The sequence below is a fragment of the Scyliorhinus canicula genome, chromosome 21 (genome assembly GCF_902713615.1).
Source record: "Scyliorhinus canicula chromosome 21, sScyCan1.1, whole genome shotgun sequence".
NCBI classification, from domain to species: Eukaryota; Metazoa; Chordata; class Chondrichthyes; order Carcharhiniformes; family Scyliorhinidae; genus Scyliorhinus; species Scyliorhinus canicula.
In genome coordinates, this window is record NC_052166.1 from 70128330 (window position 1) to 70142329 (window position 14000).

General features: G+C 51.3%; 2 protein-coding genes across 2 annotated transcripts in view; both read left to right on the forward strand.

Annotated features, from left to right (window-relative positions):
- Positions 1–14000, forward strand: part of LOC119955542 (guanine nucleotide exchange factor VAV2-like) — a 250363-nt gene that overhangs the window by 218337 nt on the left and 18026 nt on the right. The window contains 2 exon segments of the mRNA XM_038781814.1: positions 9830–9879; positions 12067–12183. Of these exon segments, the coding sequence (XP_038637742.1) occupies positions 9830–9879; positions 12067–12183 (167 nt within the window).
- The window catches only part of sardh (sarcosine dehydrogenase), a 357516-nt gene that overhangs the window by 143295 nt on the left and 200221 nt on the right, over positions 1–14000 (forward strand). The window lies entirely within an intron of this gene.

Below are 14000 nucleotides of genomic sequence, written 5' to 3' on the forward strand. Positions count from 1 at the left end.
CAGGGGACAGATACACCGATACCATTGACAGGGGACAGACACACCGATACCATTGACAGGGGACAGATACACCGATACCATTGACAGGAGACAGATACACCAATACCATTGACAGGAGACAGATACACCGATACCATTGACAGGAGACAGATACACCGATACCATTGACAGGTGACAGATACACCGATACCATTGACACGACAGATACACCGATACCATTGACAGGGGACAGATACACCGATATCATTGACAGGGGACAGATACACCGATACCATTGACAGGGGACAGATACACCGATACCATTGACAGGGGACAGACACACCGATACCATTGACAGGGGACAGATACACCAATACCATTGACAGGGGACAGATACACCGATACCATTGACAGGGGACAGACACACCGATACCATTGACAGGGGACAGATACACCGATACCATTGACAGGGGACAGATACACCGATACCATTGGGAACAAAGAACAAAGAAAAGTTACAGCACAGGAACAGGCCCTTCGGCCCTCCAAGCCTGCGCCAATCCAGATCCTCAATCTAAAACTGTCGCCTATTTTCTAAGGACCTGTATCCCTCTGTTCCCGCCCATTCATGTATCTGTCTAGATACCTCTTAAATGATGCTATTGTGCCCGCCTCTACCACCTCTGCTGGCAATGCGTTCCAGGCACCCACCACCCTCTGCGTAAAAAACTTTCCACGTATATCTCCCTGAAACGTTTCCCCTCTCACCTTGAACTCGTGATCCGAGTAATTGAGTCCCCCACTCTGGGGAAAAAGCTTCTTGCTATCCACCCTGTCCATACTTCTCAAGGTTTTGTAGACCTCAATGAGGTCCCCCCCTTAACCTCCGTCTTTCTAATGAAAATAATCCTAATCTACTCAACCTCTCTTCATAGCTAGCGCCCTCCATACCAGGCAACATCCTGGTGAACCTCCTCTGCACCCTCTCCAAAGCATCTATATCCTTTTGGTAATGTGTTGACCAGAACTGTACGCAGTTTTCCAAATGTGGCCGAACCAAAGTCTTGTACAACTGTAACATGACCTGCCAACTCTTGTACTCAATACCCTTTCCGATGAAGGCAAGCATGCTGTGTGCCTTCTTCGCCACTCTATCAACCTGCATTGCCACCTTCAGGGCACAATGAACCTGAACACCCAGATCTCTCTGTACATCAATTTTCCCCAGGGCTTTTTCATTTACCGTATAGTTCGCTCTTGAATTGGATCTTCCAAAATGCATCACCTCGCATTTGCCCGGATTGAATTCCATCTGCCATTTCTCCGCCCAACTCTCCAATCTATGTATATTCTGCTGTATTCTCTGACAGTCCCCTTCACTATCTGCTACTCCATCAATCTTAGTGTCATCTGCAAACTTGCTAATCAGACCACCTATCCCTTCCTCCAGATCATTTATGTAGATCACAAACAACAGTGGTCCGAGCACGGATCCCTGTGGAACACCACTTGTCACAGTTCTCCATTTTGAGACACTCCCTTCCACCACTACTCTCTGTTTCCTGTTGCCCAGCCAGTTCTTTATCCATCTAGCTAGTACACCCCGGACCCTATGAGACTTCACTTTCTCCATCAGTCTACCATGGGGAACCTTATCAAATGCCTTACTGAAGTCCATGTATATGACATCTACAGCCCTTCCCTCATCAATCAACTTTGTCACTTCCTCAAAGAATTCTATTAAGTTGGTAAGATATGACTTTCCTTGCATAAAACCATGTTGCCTATCACTGATAAGCCCATTTTCTTCCAAATGGGATTAGATCCTATCCCTCAGTATCTTCTCCAGCAGTTTCCCTACCAATGACGTCAGGCTCACCAGTCTATAATTACCTGGATTATCCCTGCTACCCTTCTTAAACAAGGGGACAACATTAGCAATTCTCCAGTCCTCCACGCATAACTTTCCTCCTTTGTCCTTGAGTGGGCCAAACCTTTTCTCTAGTTACCCTCTTGCTCCTTATATATGATTAAACGGCTTTGGGATTTTTCTTTACCCTGTTTGCTAAAGATATTTCATGACCCCTTTTAGCCCTCTTGATTCCTCGTTTCGATTGGTCCTACATTCCCGATATTCTTCCAAAGCTTTGTCACCTAGACCTTGTATGCTTCCTTTTTCCTCTTAGCTAGTCTCACAATTTCACCTGTCATCAATGGTTCCCTAATCTTGCCATTTCTATCCCTCATTTTCACAGGGACATGTCTGTCCTGAACTCTAATCAACCTCTCTTTAAAAGCCTCCCACATATCAAATGTGGATTTACCCTTAAACAGCTGCTCCCAATCCACATTCCCTAGCTCCTGCCGAATTTTGTTATACTCGGCCTTTCCCCAATTTAGCACTCTTCCTTTCGGACCACTCTCGTCTTTGTCCATGAGTATTCTAAAACTTAAGGAATTGTGATCACTATTCCCAAAGTAATCTCCTACTGAAACTTCAGCCACCTGGCCGGGATCATTCCCCAATACCAGGTCCAGTATGGCCCCTTCCCGAGTTGGACTATTTACATACTGCTCTAAAAAAACACTCCTGGATGCTCCTTACAAATTCTGCTCCATCTAGACCTCTAACACTAAGTGTATCCCAGTCAATGTTGGGAAAATTAAAATCTCCTATCACCACCATCCTATTGCTCCTACATCTTTCCATAATCTGTTTACATATTTGTACCTCTATCTCACGCTCGCTGTTGGGAGGTCTGTAGTACAGCCCCAACATTGTAACCGCACCCTTCCTATTTCTGAGCTCTGCCCATATCGCCTCACTGCTCCAGTCCTCCATAGTACCCTCCTTCAGCACAGCTGTGATACCCTCTCTGATCAGTAATGCAACTCCTCCACACCTTTTACCTCACTCTCTATCCCGCCTGAAGCATCGATATTCTGGGATATTTAGTTGCCAATCATGCCCTTTCCTCAACCAAGTCTCAGTAATAACAATAACATCATATTCCCAGGTACTGATCCAAACCCTAAGTTAATCTGCCTTACCTGCTACACTTCTCGCATTAAAACAAATGCACCTCAGACCACCTGTCCCTTTGCGTTTATCATCTGCTCCCTGCCTACTCTTCCCCTTAGTCACGCTGACTTCATGATCCACTAACCCCCTCATTTGGTTCTCATCCCCCTGCCATATTAGTTTAAACCCTCCCCAACAGCGTTAGCAAAAGCACCCCCAAGGACATTGGTTCCAATCCTCCCCAGGTGTAGACCGTCCAATTTGTAGTAGTCCCACCTCCCCCAGAACCGGTCCCAATGTCCCAAAAATCTGAACCCCTCCCTCCTGCACAATCTGTCAAGCCATGCATTCACCCTGCCTATTCTTTCATTTCTACTCTACCATGTGGCACTGGTAGCAATCCTGAGATTACTACCTCTGAGGTCTGACTTTTTAACTTGGCTCCTAACTCCCTAAATTCTGCTTGTAGGACCTCATCCCGTTTTTTTACCTATATCGTTGGTGCCTATATGCACCACGACAACTGGCTGTTCACCCTCCCCCTTCAGAATGTTCTGCAGCCGATCTGAGACATCCCTGACCTGTGCACCTGGGAGGCAGTATACCGTTCAGGAGTCTCGTTTTCAACCACAGAACCGCCTATCTACTCCCCTTACAATTGAATCCGCCCTTCTGTACAGCAGAGCCAGCCACGGTGCCATGACCCTGGCTACTGCTGCCTTCCCCTGGTGAGCCTTCTCCCCCAACAGTATCCAAAACGGTAAACCTGTTTTGGAGGGAGATGACCGCAGGGGACACCTGCCCTGCCTTCCTGCTCTTTCTCTCCCTTTGATCACCCATTCCCTGTCTCCCTCACCAATCCAATTGGTGTGACCAATTCGCTAAACGTGCTATCCACGACCTCCTCAGCATCGTGGATGCTCCAAAGTGAGTCCATCCGCAGCTCCAGAGCCGTCATGCGGTCTAACAGGAGCTGCAGCTGGACACACGTCCCACATGTGAAGGAGTCAGGAGCATCGGCCGCGTCCCTGAGCTCCCACATTGAGCATGATGAACATAACACGGGTCTGAGATCTCCTGCCATTTTTAATCTTCAGCTTAACTTAGTCCAACTATAATATCAAACAATAGATAAATGAGAAAGGTAAAAAAAAAAAGAAAAATTGTGACCAATCACACGATAAAAAGAAATAGAAAAAGAAAAACCCTTACCTTATCAACACACTGCAGCCTTTTCTTTTTGGGTAGAGGAGGAGGGGGGGTGGGAGACACGACACGCGTAGTGTCTCGGGTTCAGCTGCTGCCCAAATATATCAGTTCACTCACCTTCCCGGAGCGGAATTCGACCACTCCCACTCAGCTCCTCCCTCTCACCGCTCCTGTAAGGTAAGTTTTTAAAGCGGGAAACTTACCTTCCCGGCAGCCCCCGGTTACTGCTGTCGCTGCTACCGCTGAACAACTGAACACTGGAATCTGTGAGAGATGCCAAGTGTTTAATAAAGACTCCAGATAATATTTGCTTGTGGAGGAAATGCTTCTATACACACTGACTTTCACTGGGGTACGGGTCCCACACACACTGACTCTGACTGGGGTACTGGTCCCACACACACTGACTCTCACTGGGATACGGGTCCCACACACACTGACTCTCACTGGGGTACGGGTCCCACACACACTGACTCTCACTGGGGTACGGGTCCCACACACACTGACTCTCACTGGGGTAAGGGTCCCACACACACTGACTCTCACTGGGGTACGGGTCCCACACACACTGACTCTCACTGGGGTACGGGTCCCACACACACTGACTCTCACTGGGGTACGGGTCCCACACACACTGACTCTCACTGGGGTAAGGGTCCCACACACACTGACTCTCACTGGGGTACGGGTCCCACACACACTGACTCTCACTGGGGTACAGGTCCCACACACACTGATTCTCACTGGGGTACGGGTCCCACGCACACTGACTCTCACTGGGGTGCGGGTCCCATACACACTGACTCTCACTGGGGTACGGGTCCCACACACACTGACTCTCACTGGGGTACGGGTTCCACACACACTGACTCTCACTGGGGTATGGGTCCCACACACACTGACTCTCACTGGGGTGCGGGTCCCACACACACTGACTCTCACTGGGGTGCGGGTCCCACACACACTGACTCTCACTGGGGTACGGGTCCCACACACACTGACTCTCACTGGGATACGGGTCCCACACACACTGACTCTCACTGGGGTATGGGTCCCACACACACTGACTCTCACTGGGGTATGGGTCCCACACACACTGACTCTCACTGGGGTACGGGTCACACACACACTGACTCTCACTGGGGTACGGGTCCCACACACACTGACTCTCACTGGGGCATGGGTCCCACACACACTGACTCTCACTGGGGTACGGGTCCCACACACACTGACTCTCACTGGGGTACGGGTCCCACACACACTGACTCTCATTGGGGTACAGTGGATGCCATTATAGTCGCATTCCTGTCCCCATCTCCACACATATACTTTCCTAGGGGGGTTATATTTCTGGAGCTCCGGCCTCGTTAGCGCTTGATCCTGAGGTTTAATTATTGGGTCATTGCAGTGACATTGTTGTTCAGGTCCGAAATCTGGAGATGTGAAATGCTCATCCCACACTGAGAACTCAGAAACTGTCTCCAAGATTGTTCAATGAAGATTGGAGGTTAAACCGTGTAACTGCCGGCTGCTCAGTTTAGCTTTGATGGTAGAAAAAAGCTGATAAATCATAATTCATGACAAAATTAGTTCACTTGATCTTATATGGATTGATTAAGGAAAACCAGAATTGTTCAGAGCTGATCATGCTTAACCAATGTGCTTGAATTCTTTGATGAGGTAAGAGAGCGGGTTATTGATCAGAAGGAGGCCATTCATCCATCGAGTCTGCACTGACCCTGCATTCTACTCATTTACACTCCCCGTCCACCCAGTCCTATCCCCGTAACCCAGAACCTATTCTGTACATCCCTAGAAACGTCAGGGCAATTTACCATGGTCAACCCACCTAACCTGCACATCTTTGGACTGTGGGAGTAAACCAGAGCACCCGGAAGAAACCCACGCACACACGGGAATAGAGGGCAAATTCCACACAGACAGTGATCTGAGGCTGGAATTGAGCCCGGGTCCCTGGAGCTGTGAGGCAGCAGTGCTAACACTGTGCCACCACCCACTATGTATTGAGTGTAACTGGTTACTGCAGTAAAAGGCATTTGATAAAGCGCAGCGTGAAAGGCTTGTCGGGAAAGTCAAACCCCTGGTATAAAAGGGACATTAACCACATGGGTACAAAGTTGGCTGAGTGACAGTCAGACAGACAGTAATAGGTTTGTTTTCAGGCTGCAGGAAGGTGTAGAAAGGGGTTCCCCGTGGGTCGATGTTTGGAACCCTGATTGTCCAGATCCATATTCATGATGCGGACTTGGATGTGCCGGCGGTTTCAACATTTGCGGATGAGCAAGAATGTGTTCCGCAGCTGGACAGGGCTTTGGAGTATTTTGTGGAGTTTTGTTCTTCTTATCTGAGAAAGAATATACTTGCCACAGAGGGAGTGCAGTGAAGGGCACAGCAGGATTCACTGGGGTTTAGAAAAATGAGAGGGGATCGGATTGAAATGTATAGAATTCTGTCAGGGCCCTGGATAGACTGGGTGTAGGGATATTGTTCCCTCCGGCCGGGGGGGGGAAGGGATGGAGGGGTGGGTCTAGAACAAGGTGGTCACAGTCTCAGGATGTGGAAGAGACCGTTTAGGACAGCTGAGGAGAAACCTCTTCACTCGGAGGATGGTGACCCTGTGGAATTCTCTACCACAGAGGCTGTGGAGACCGAGTCACTGAGTGTATTGAAGAAAGAAATCTAAAGGTGTAATGGGGAATGAGGAGAGAGCAGTTGAGATAGAGGATCAGCCTTGATTACATAGAATGGCGGATAAGCTCAAAGGGCTGAATTGCCCAACATTGCTCCTTCTTTCTCTGGTTCTTTAACTCAAACAAAATTCGGGAAACTGCAAGGAGCATAGTGATCAACCTCAAAGGAACAGAGACTGGCTGCTGGCTGCTGCTGGCTGCTGGCTGCTGCTGGCTGCTGCTGGCTGCTGGCTGCTGCTGGCTGCTGGCTGCTGCTCGCTGCTGCTGGCTGCTGGCTGCTGGCTGCTGCTGGCTGCTGGGTGCTGGGTGCTGGCTGCTGGCTGCTGCTGGCTGCTGGCTGGTGCTGGGTGCTGCTGGCTGCTGCTGGCTGCTGGCTGCTGCTCGCTGCTGGCTGGCTGCTGGCTGCTGCTGGCTGCTGGCTGCTGCTCGCTGCTGCTGGCTGCTGGATGCTGCTCGCTGCTGCTGGCTGCTGGCTGCTGCTGGGTGCTGGGTGCTGGCTGCTGGCTGCTGCTGGCTGCTGGCTGCTGCTGGGTGCTGGGTGCTGCTGGCTGCTGCTGGCTGCTGCTGGCTGCTGGCTGGCTGCTGGGTGCTGGCTGGGTGCTGGCTGCTGGCTGCTGCTGGCTGCTGCTGGCTGCTGCTGGCTGCTGGGTGCTGGCTGCTGGCTGCTGCTGGCTGCTGGCTGGCTGCTGCTGGCTGCTGGCTGCTGCTGGGTGCTGGCTGCTGGCTGCTGCTGGCTGCTGCTGGCTGCTGGCTGCTGGCTGCTGCTGGCTGCTGCTGGCTGCTGGCTGGCTGCTGCTGGCTGCTGGCTGCTGCTGGGTGCTGGCTGCTGCTGGCTGCTGGGTGCTGGCTGCTGCTGGCTGCTGGCTGCTGCTGGCTGCTGGGTGCTGGCTGCTGGCTGCTGCTGGCTGCTGCTGGCTGCTGGCTGCTGCTGGCTGCTGGCTGCTGCTGGCTGCTGCTGGCTGGCTGCTGGCTGCTGCTGGCTGCTGCTGGCTGCTGCTGGCTGCTGCTGGCTGCTGGCTGCTGCTGGCTGCTCGCTGCTGGCTGCTGGGTGCTGGCTGCTGGGTGCTGGCTGGGTGCTGGCTGCTGCTGGCTGCTGCTGGCTGCTGACTGCTGCTGGCTGCTGGCTGCTGCTGGCTGCTGACTGGCTGCTGGCTGCTGCTGGCTGCTGGCTGCTGCTGGCTGCTGGCTGCTGCTGGCTGCTCGCTGCTGGCTGCTGGCTGCTGCTGGCTGCTGGCTGCTGCTGGCTGCTGGGTGCTGGCTGCTGGGTGCTGGCTGCTGGCTGCTGGCTGCTGCTGGCTGCTGGGTGCTGCTGGCTGCTGGGTGCTGCTGGCTGCTGGCTGCTGCTGGCTGCTGCTGGCTGCTGGCTGCTGCTGGCTGCTGCTGGCTGCTGGCTGCTGCTGGCTGCTGCTGGCTGCTGGCTGCTGCTGGCTGCTGCTGGGTGCTGGCTGCTGCTGGCTGCTGGCTGCTGGCTGCTGCTGGCTGCTGGCTGCTGCTGGCTGCTGCTGGCTGCTGGCTGCTGCTGGCTGCTGCTGGCTGCTGGCTGCTGCTGGCTGCTGCTGGCTGCTCGCTGCTGGCTGCTGGCTGCTGCTCGCTGCTGGCTGCTGCTGGCTGCTGGCTGCTGCTGGCTGCTGGCTGCTGCTGGCTGCTGGCTGCTACTGGTGGCTGCTGCTGGGTGCTGCTGGCTGCTGGCTGCTGCTGGCTGCTGGGTGCTGGCTGCTGCTCGCTGCTGGCTGCTGGCTGCTGCTGGGTGCTGGCTGCTGGCTGCTGCTGGCTGCTGGCTGCTGCTGGCTGCTGGCTGCTGCTGGGTGCTGCTGGCTGCTGGCTGCTGCTCGCTGCTGGCTGCTGCTGGTGGCTGCTGGCTGCTGCTGGCTGCTGGCTGGCTGCTGGGTGCTGGCTGCTGGGTGCTGGCTGGGTGCTGGCTGCTGCTGGGTGCTGGCTGCTGCTGGCTGCTGGGTGCTGGCTGGGTGCTGGCTGCTGGGTGCTGGCTGCTGGCTGCTGCTGGGTGCTGGCTGGGTGCTGGCTGCTGGGTGCTGGCTGCTGGCTGCTGGGTGCTGGCTGGGTGCTGGCTGCTGGCTGCTGCTGGCTGCTGGGTGCTGGCTGGGTGTTGGCTGCTGCTGGCTGCTGGGTGCTGGCTGGGTGTTGGCTGCTGCTGGCTGCTGGGTGCTGGCTGGGTGTTGGCTGCTGCTGGCTGGGCCGAGAAGCGGCAGCGGCAGATTTCATTCTGGGAAATGTGAAGTGCTCCATTTTGGCAGGAAGGAGAGGCACCTGGCGAGATATGTGTACAATTTGTTTTAGGTGATAGGAGAGGTTCAGAAATCAGTCAATAACATATTAAATCCTGGGCTTTATAAATAGGGGCACAGAATAAAAAGTTAAGAAAGTTATAATAAACATTTATGAAACGCTCCTGGGCGTTTCCATCGTGTTGGATGCAATTTAACTGCCTCGTCGCAACTGAGTTGGTGTTGGGCTGCCTCTCACAAGAATCAACCAAACTGGATCTCGCCCTCACAAGCCGCCCAACATTCCAGCATTTTGTCTGCCGCCCTGCAGACTGCGACACATTCTGACCAGGAGACGTTGGGACTGTTTTCCATGGGGAAGTTGGGAGGAAACTTGATCCAGGGATTCAGAAAAATGGGTCTGGGTCGAGTAGAGAGAATATTCCCGTTGATTCTGTTCCCAAGGACCGAGAGCCAGTGAAGCTGATTAATGTGATTGAAAACAGGTTCAACACGGACATGGGGAAAAACAGAGTGTGATTAAAATGTGGAATGCTGTGTGGGGTAACTACTGTAATATTCCCCAATCTGCTCTCAGCTGCTCCGTTTTGATCCCAGATTTCTGTTGAAAACCTGTCTCAAAATTAATCAACAGAGAAATAAATCGTTTTCATTTCTCCTTTCAGCATTTTATTAAACCGCCTTCAAAAGAACCCGACTACAGCATGTACCCCTGGTAAGTCACAGAAAGACGGACAATCTTTTCAAACACTCTCAGGACAGGTACAGCACAGGGTTAGATACAGAGTAAAGCTCCCTCTACACTGTCCCCATCAAACACTCCCAGGACAGGTACAGCACGGGGTTAGATACAGAGTAAAGCTACCTCTACACTGTCCCCATCAAACACTCCCAGGACATGTACAGCACGGGGTTAGATACAGAGTAAAGCTCCCTCTACACTGTCCCCATCAAACACTCCCAGGACAGGTACAGCACGGGGTTAGATACAGAGTAATCTGTCCCCATCAAACACTCCCAGGACAGGTACAGCACGGGGTTAGATACAGAGTAAAGCTCCCTCTACACTGCCCCCATCAAACACTCCCAGGACAGGTACATCACGGGGTTAGATACAGAGTAAAGCTCCCTCTACACTGCCCCCATCAAACACTCCCAGTACAGGTACAGCATGGGGTTAGATACAGAGTAAAGCTCCCTCTACACTGTCCCCATCAAACACTCCCAGGACAGGTACAGCACGGGGTTAGATACAGAGTAAAGCTCCCTCTACACTGTCCCCATCAAACTCTCCCAGGACAGGTACATCACGGGGTTAGATACAGAGTAAAGCGCCCTCTACACTGTCCCCATCAAACACTCCCAGGACAGGTACAGCACGGGGTTAGATACAGAGTAATCTGTCCCCATCAAACACTCCCAGGACAGGTACAGCACGGGGTTAGATACAGAGTAAAGCTCCCTCTACACTGCCCCCATCAAACACTCCCAGTACAGGTACAGCATGGGGTTAGATACAGAGTAAAGCTCCCTCTACACTGTCCCCATCAAACACTCCCAGGACAGGTACAGCACGGGGTTAGATACAGAGTAAAGCTCCCTCTACACTGTCCCCATCAAATACTCCCAGGACAGGTACAGCACGGGGTTAGATACAGAGTAAAGCTCCCTCTACACTGTCCCCATCAAACATTCCCAGGACAGGTACAGCACGGGGTTAGATACAGAGTAAAGCTCCCTCTACACTGTCCCCATCAAACACTTCCAGGACAGACTTCGCCGGCAGCACGGTAGCATGGTGGTTAGCATAAATGCTTCACAGCTCCAGGGTCCCAGGTTCGGTTCCCGGCTGGGTCACTGTCTGTGTGGAGTCTGCACGTCCTCCCCCTGTGTACGTGGGTTTCCTCCGGGTGCTCCGGTTTCCTCCCACAGTCCAAAGATGTGCGGGTTAGGTGGATTGGCCATGCTAAATTGCCCGTAGTGTCCTAAAAGTAAGGTTAAAGGGGGGTTGTTGGGTTACGGGTATAGGGTGGATACGTGGGTTTGAGTAGGGTGATCATTGCTCGGCACAACATCGAGGTCCGAAGGGCCTGTTCTGTGCTGTACTGTTCTATGTTCTAGGTACAGCGCGGGGTTCGATACACATGTAAAGCTCCCTCTACACCGTTCCCATCAAACATTCCCAGGACAGGTACAGCACGGGGTTAGATACAGAGTAAAGCTCCCTCTACACTGTCCCCATGAAACACTCCCAGGACAGGTACAGCACGGGGTTAGATACAGAGTAAAGCTCCCTCTACACTGTCCCCATCAAACACTCCCAGGGCAGGTACAGCACGGGGTTAGATACAGAGTAAAGCTCCCTCTACACTGTCCCCATCAAACACTCCCAGGGCAGGTACAGCACGGGGTTAGATACAGAGTAAAGCTCCCTCTACACTGTCGCCATCAAACACTCCCAGGCCAGTTACAGCACGGGGTTAGATACAGAGTAAAGCTCCCTCTACACTGTCCCCAGCAAACATTCCCAGGCCAGTTACAGCACGGGGTTAGATACAGAGTAAAGCTCCCTCCACACTGTCCCCATCAAACATTCCCAGGCCAGTTACAGCACGGGGTTAGATACAGAGTAAAGCTCCCTCTACACTGTCCCCATCAAACACTCCCAGGACAGGTGCAGGATAGGCGGGAGTGGTACGTGTGTATATTTTGGAATGTAATAATTACTCCAGCATTTCTATTTCTGTTTTAATGAAAGATCATTCGCCTGAAACGTGAAGTCTGTGTTCTCGCTTCACAGATGTTGCCAGTCCTGCAGAAAATTTCCAGACTTTCTGGAACTTTTATTTCAGAAGTCCAGCATCTGCAGTATTTTGCTCTCATGTTTAATTTTCGTCTCTAGGTTTGCCGGTAATCTGGAACGAGGGCAGGCTGACAATCTCCTGAAGGCTCACATCTCTGGAACATACCTGATACGAGAGCGGACAGCAGAGGCTGAAAGATTTGCAATTAGTATTAGGTTGGTGATGAAAACATTGCGCTGGGTTCTCTGAGTATTCGCAGAACCTCTAGACTCTCAAATTCTGTGCCTTAGCTAATAAATAATAGAATCCCATAAATCATCTTGAGCACCTGCCCTGCTCCCTTCAAGGATGTGGAGATGCCGGCGTTGGACTGGGCTGAGCACAGTAAGAAGTCTTACAACACCAGGTTAAAGTCCAACATGCTTGTTTCAAACACTAGCTTTCGGAGCACTGCTCCTTCCTCAGGTGAATGAAGAGGTATGTTCCAGAAACATATATATAGACAAATTTAAAGATGCCAGACAATGCTTAGAATGTGAGCATTTGCAGGTAATTAAATCTTTAAAGATCCAAAGATAAGGGTAACCCCACATTGTAAGACTTCTTACTGTACTCACCCCAGTCCAACGCCGGCATCTCCACATCATGGCTTCCATCGATACCGCAAACTACCAGCTCAAAGTGGAGAGGATCTCCAGGAAGATCACGCAATTAGTCACTGACATTAAGTTTCTACAAAGATGCAAGAAAGCAGACAAAATCCCGAAAGGGCTACAGATCACAAACCCACTCAAGTCGACCCACAACACAGACTCTCACACCTCTTTAACCTGGGGTTACCCCTATCTTTGGATCTGTAAAGATTTAATTACCTGCTAATGCTCGCATTCTAAGCATTGTCTGGCATCTTTAAATTTGTCTATATCAATGTTTCCATCACGGAAACTTGGATAGAAGAGGGGCAGAAATGGTTGTTGGAGGTCCCTGGTTATAGATGTTTCAACAAGATTAGGGAGGATGGTAAAAGAGGTGGGGGGGTGGCATTGTTAATTAGAGATAGTATAACAGCTGCAGAAAGGCAGTTCGAGGGGGATCTGCCTACTGAGGTAATATGGGTTGAAGTTAGAAATAGTAAAGGAGCAGTCACCTTGTTGGGAGTTTTCTATAGGCCCCCCAATTGCAGCAGAGATGTGGAGGAACAGATTGGGAAACAGATTTTGGAAAGGTGCAGAAGTCACAGGGTAGTAGTCATGGGTGACTTCAACTTCCCAAACATTGAGTGGAAACTCTTTAGATGACATAGTTTGGATGGGGTAGTGTTTGTGCAGTGTGTCCAGGAAGCTTTTCTAACACAGTATGTAGATTGTCCGACTAGAGGGGAGGCCATATTGGATTTAGCACTTGGTAATGAACCAGGGCAGGTGATAGATTTGTTAGTGGGGGAGCATTTTGGAGGTAGTGACCACAATTCTGTGACTTTCACTTTAGTAATGGAGAGGGATAGGTGCGAGCAACAGGGCAAGGTTTATAATTGGGGGAAGGGTAAATATAATGCTGTCAGACAAGAATTGAAGTGCAGAAGTTGGGAACATAGGCTGTCAGGGAAGGACACAAGTGAAATGTGGAACTTGTTCAAGGAACAGGTACTGCGTGTCTTTGATATGTATGTCCCTGTCAGGCAGGGAAGAAATGGTCGAGTGAGGGAACCATGGTTGACAAGAGAGGTTGAATGTCTTGTTAAGAGGAAGAAGGAGACTTATGTAAGGCTGAAGAAACAAGGTTCAGACAGGGCGCTGGAGGGATACAAGATAGTCAGGAGGGAACTGAAGAAAGGGATTAGGAGAGCTAAGAGAGGGCATGAAAAATCTTTGGCGGGTAGGATCAAGGAAAACCCCAAGGCCTTTTACACATATGTGAGAAATATGAGAATGACTAGAGTGAGGGTAGGTCCGATTAAGGACAGTAGCGGGAGATTGTGTATTGAGTCTGAAGAGATAGGAGAGGTCTTGAACAAGTATTTTTCTTCAGTATT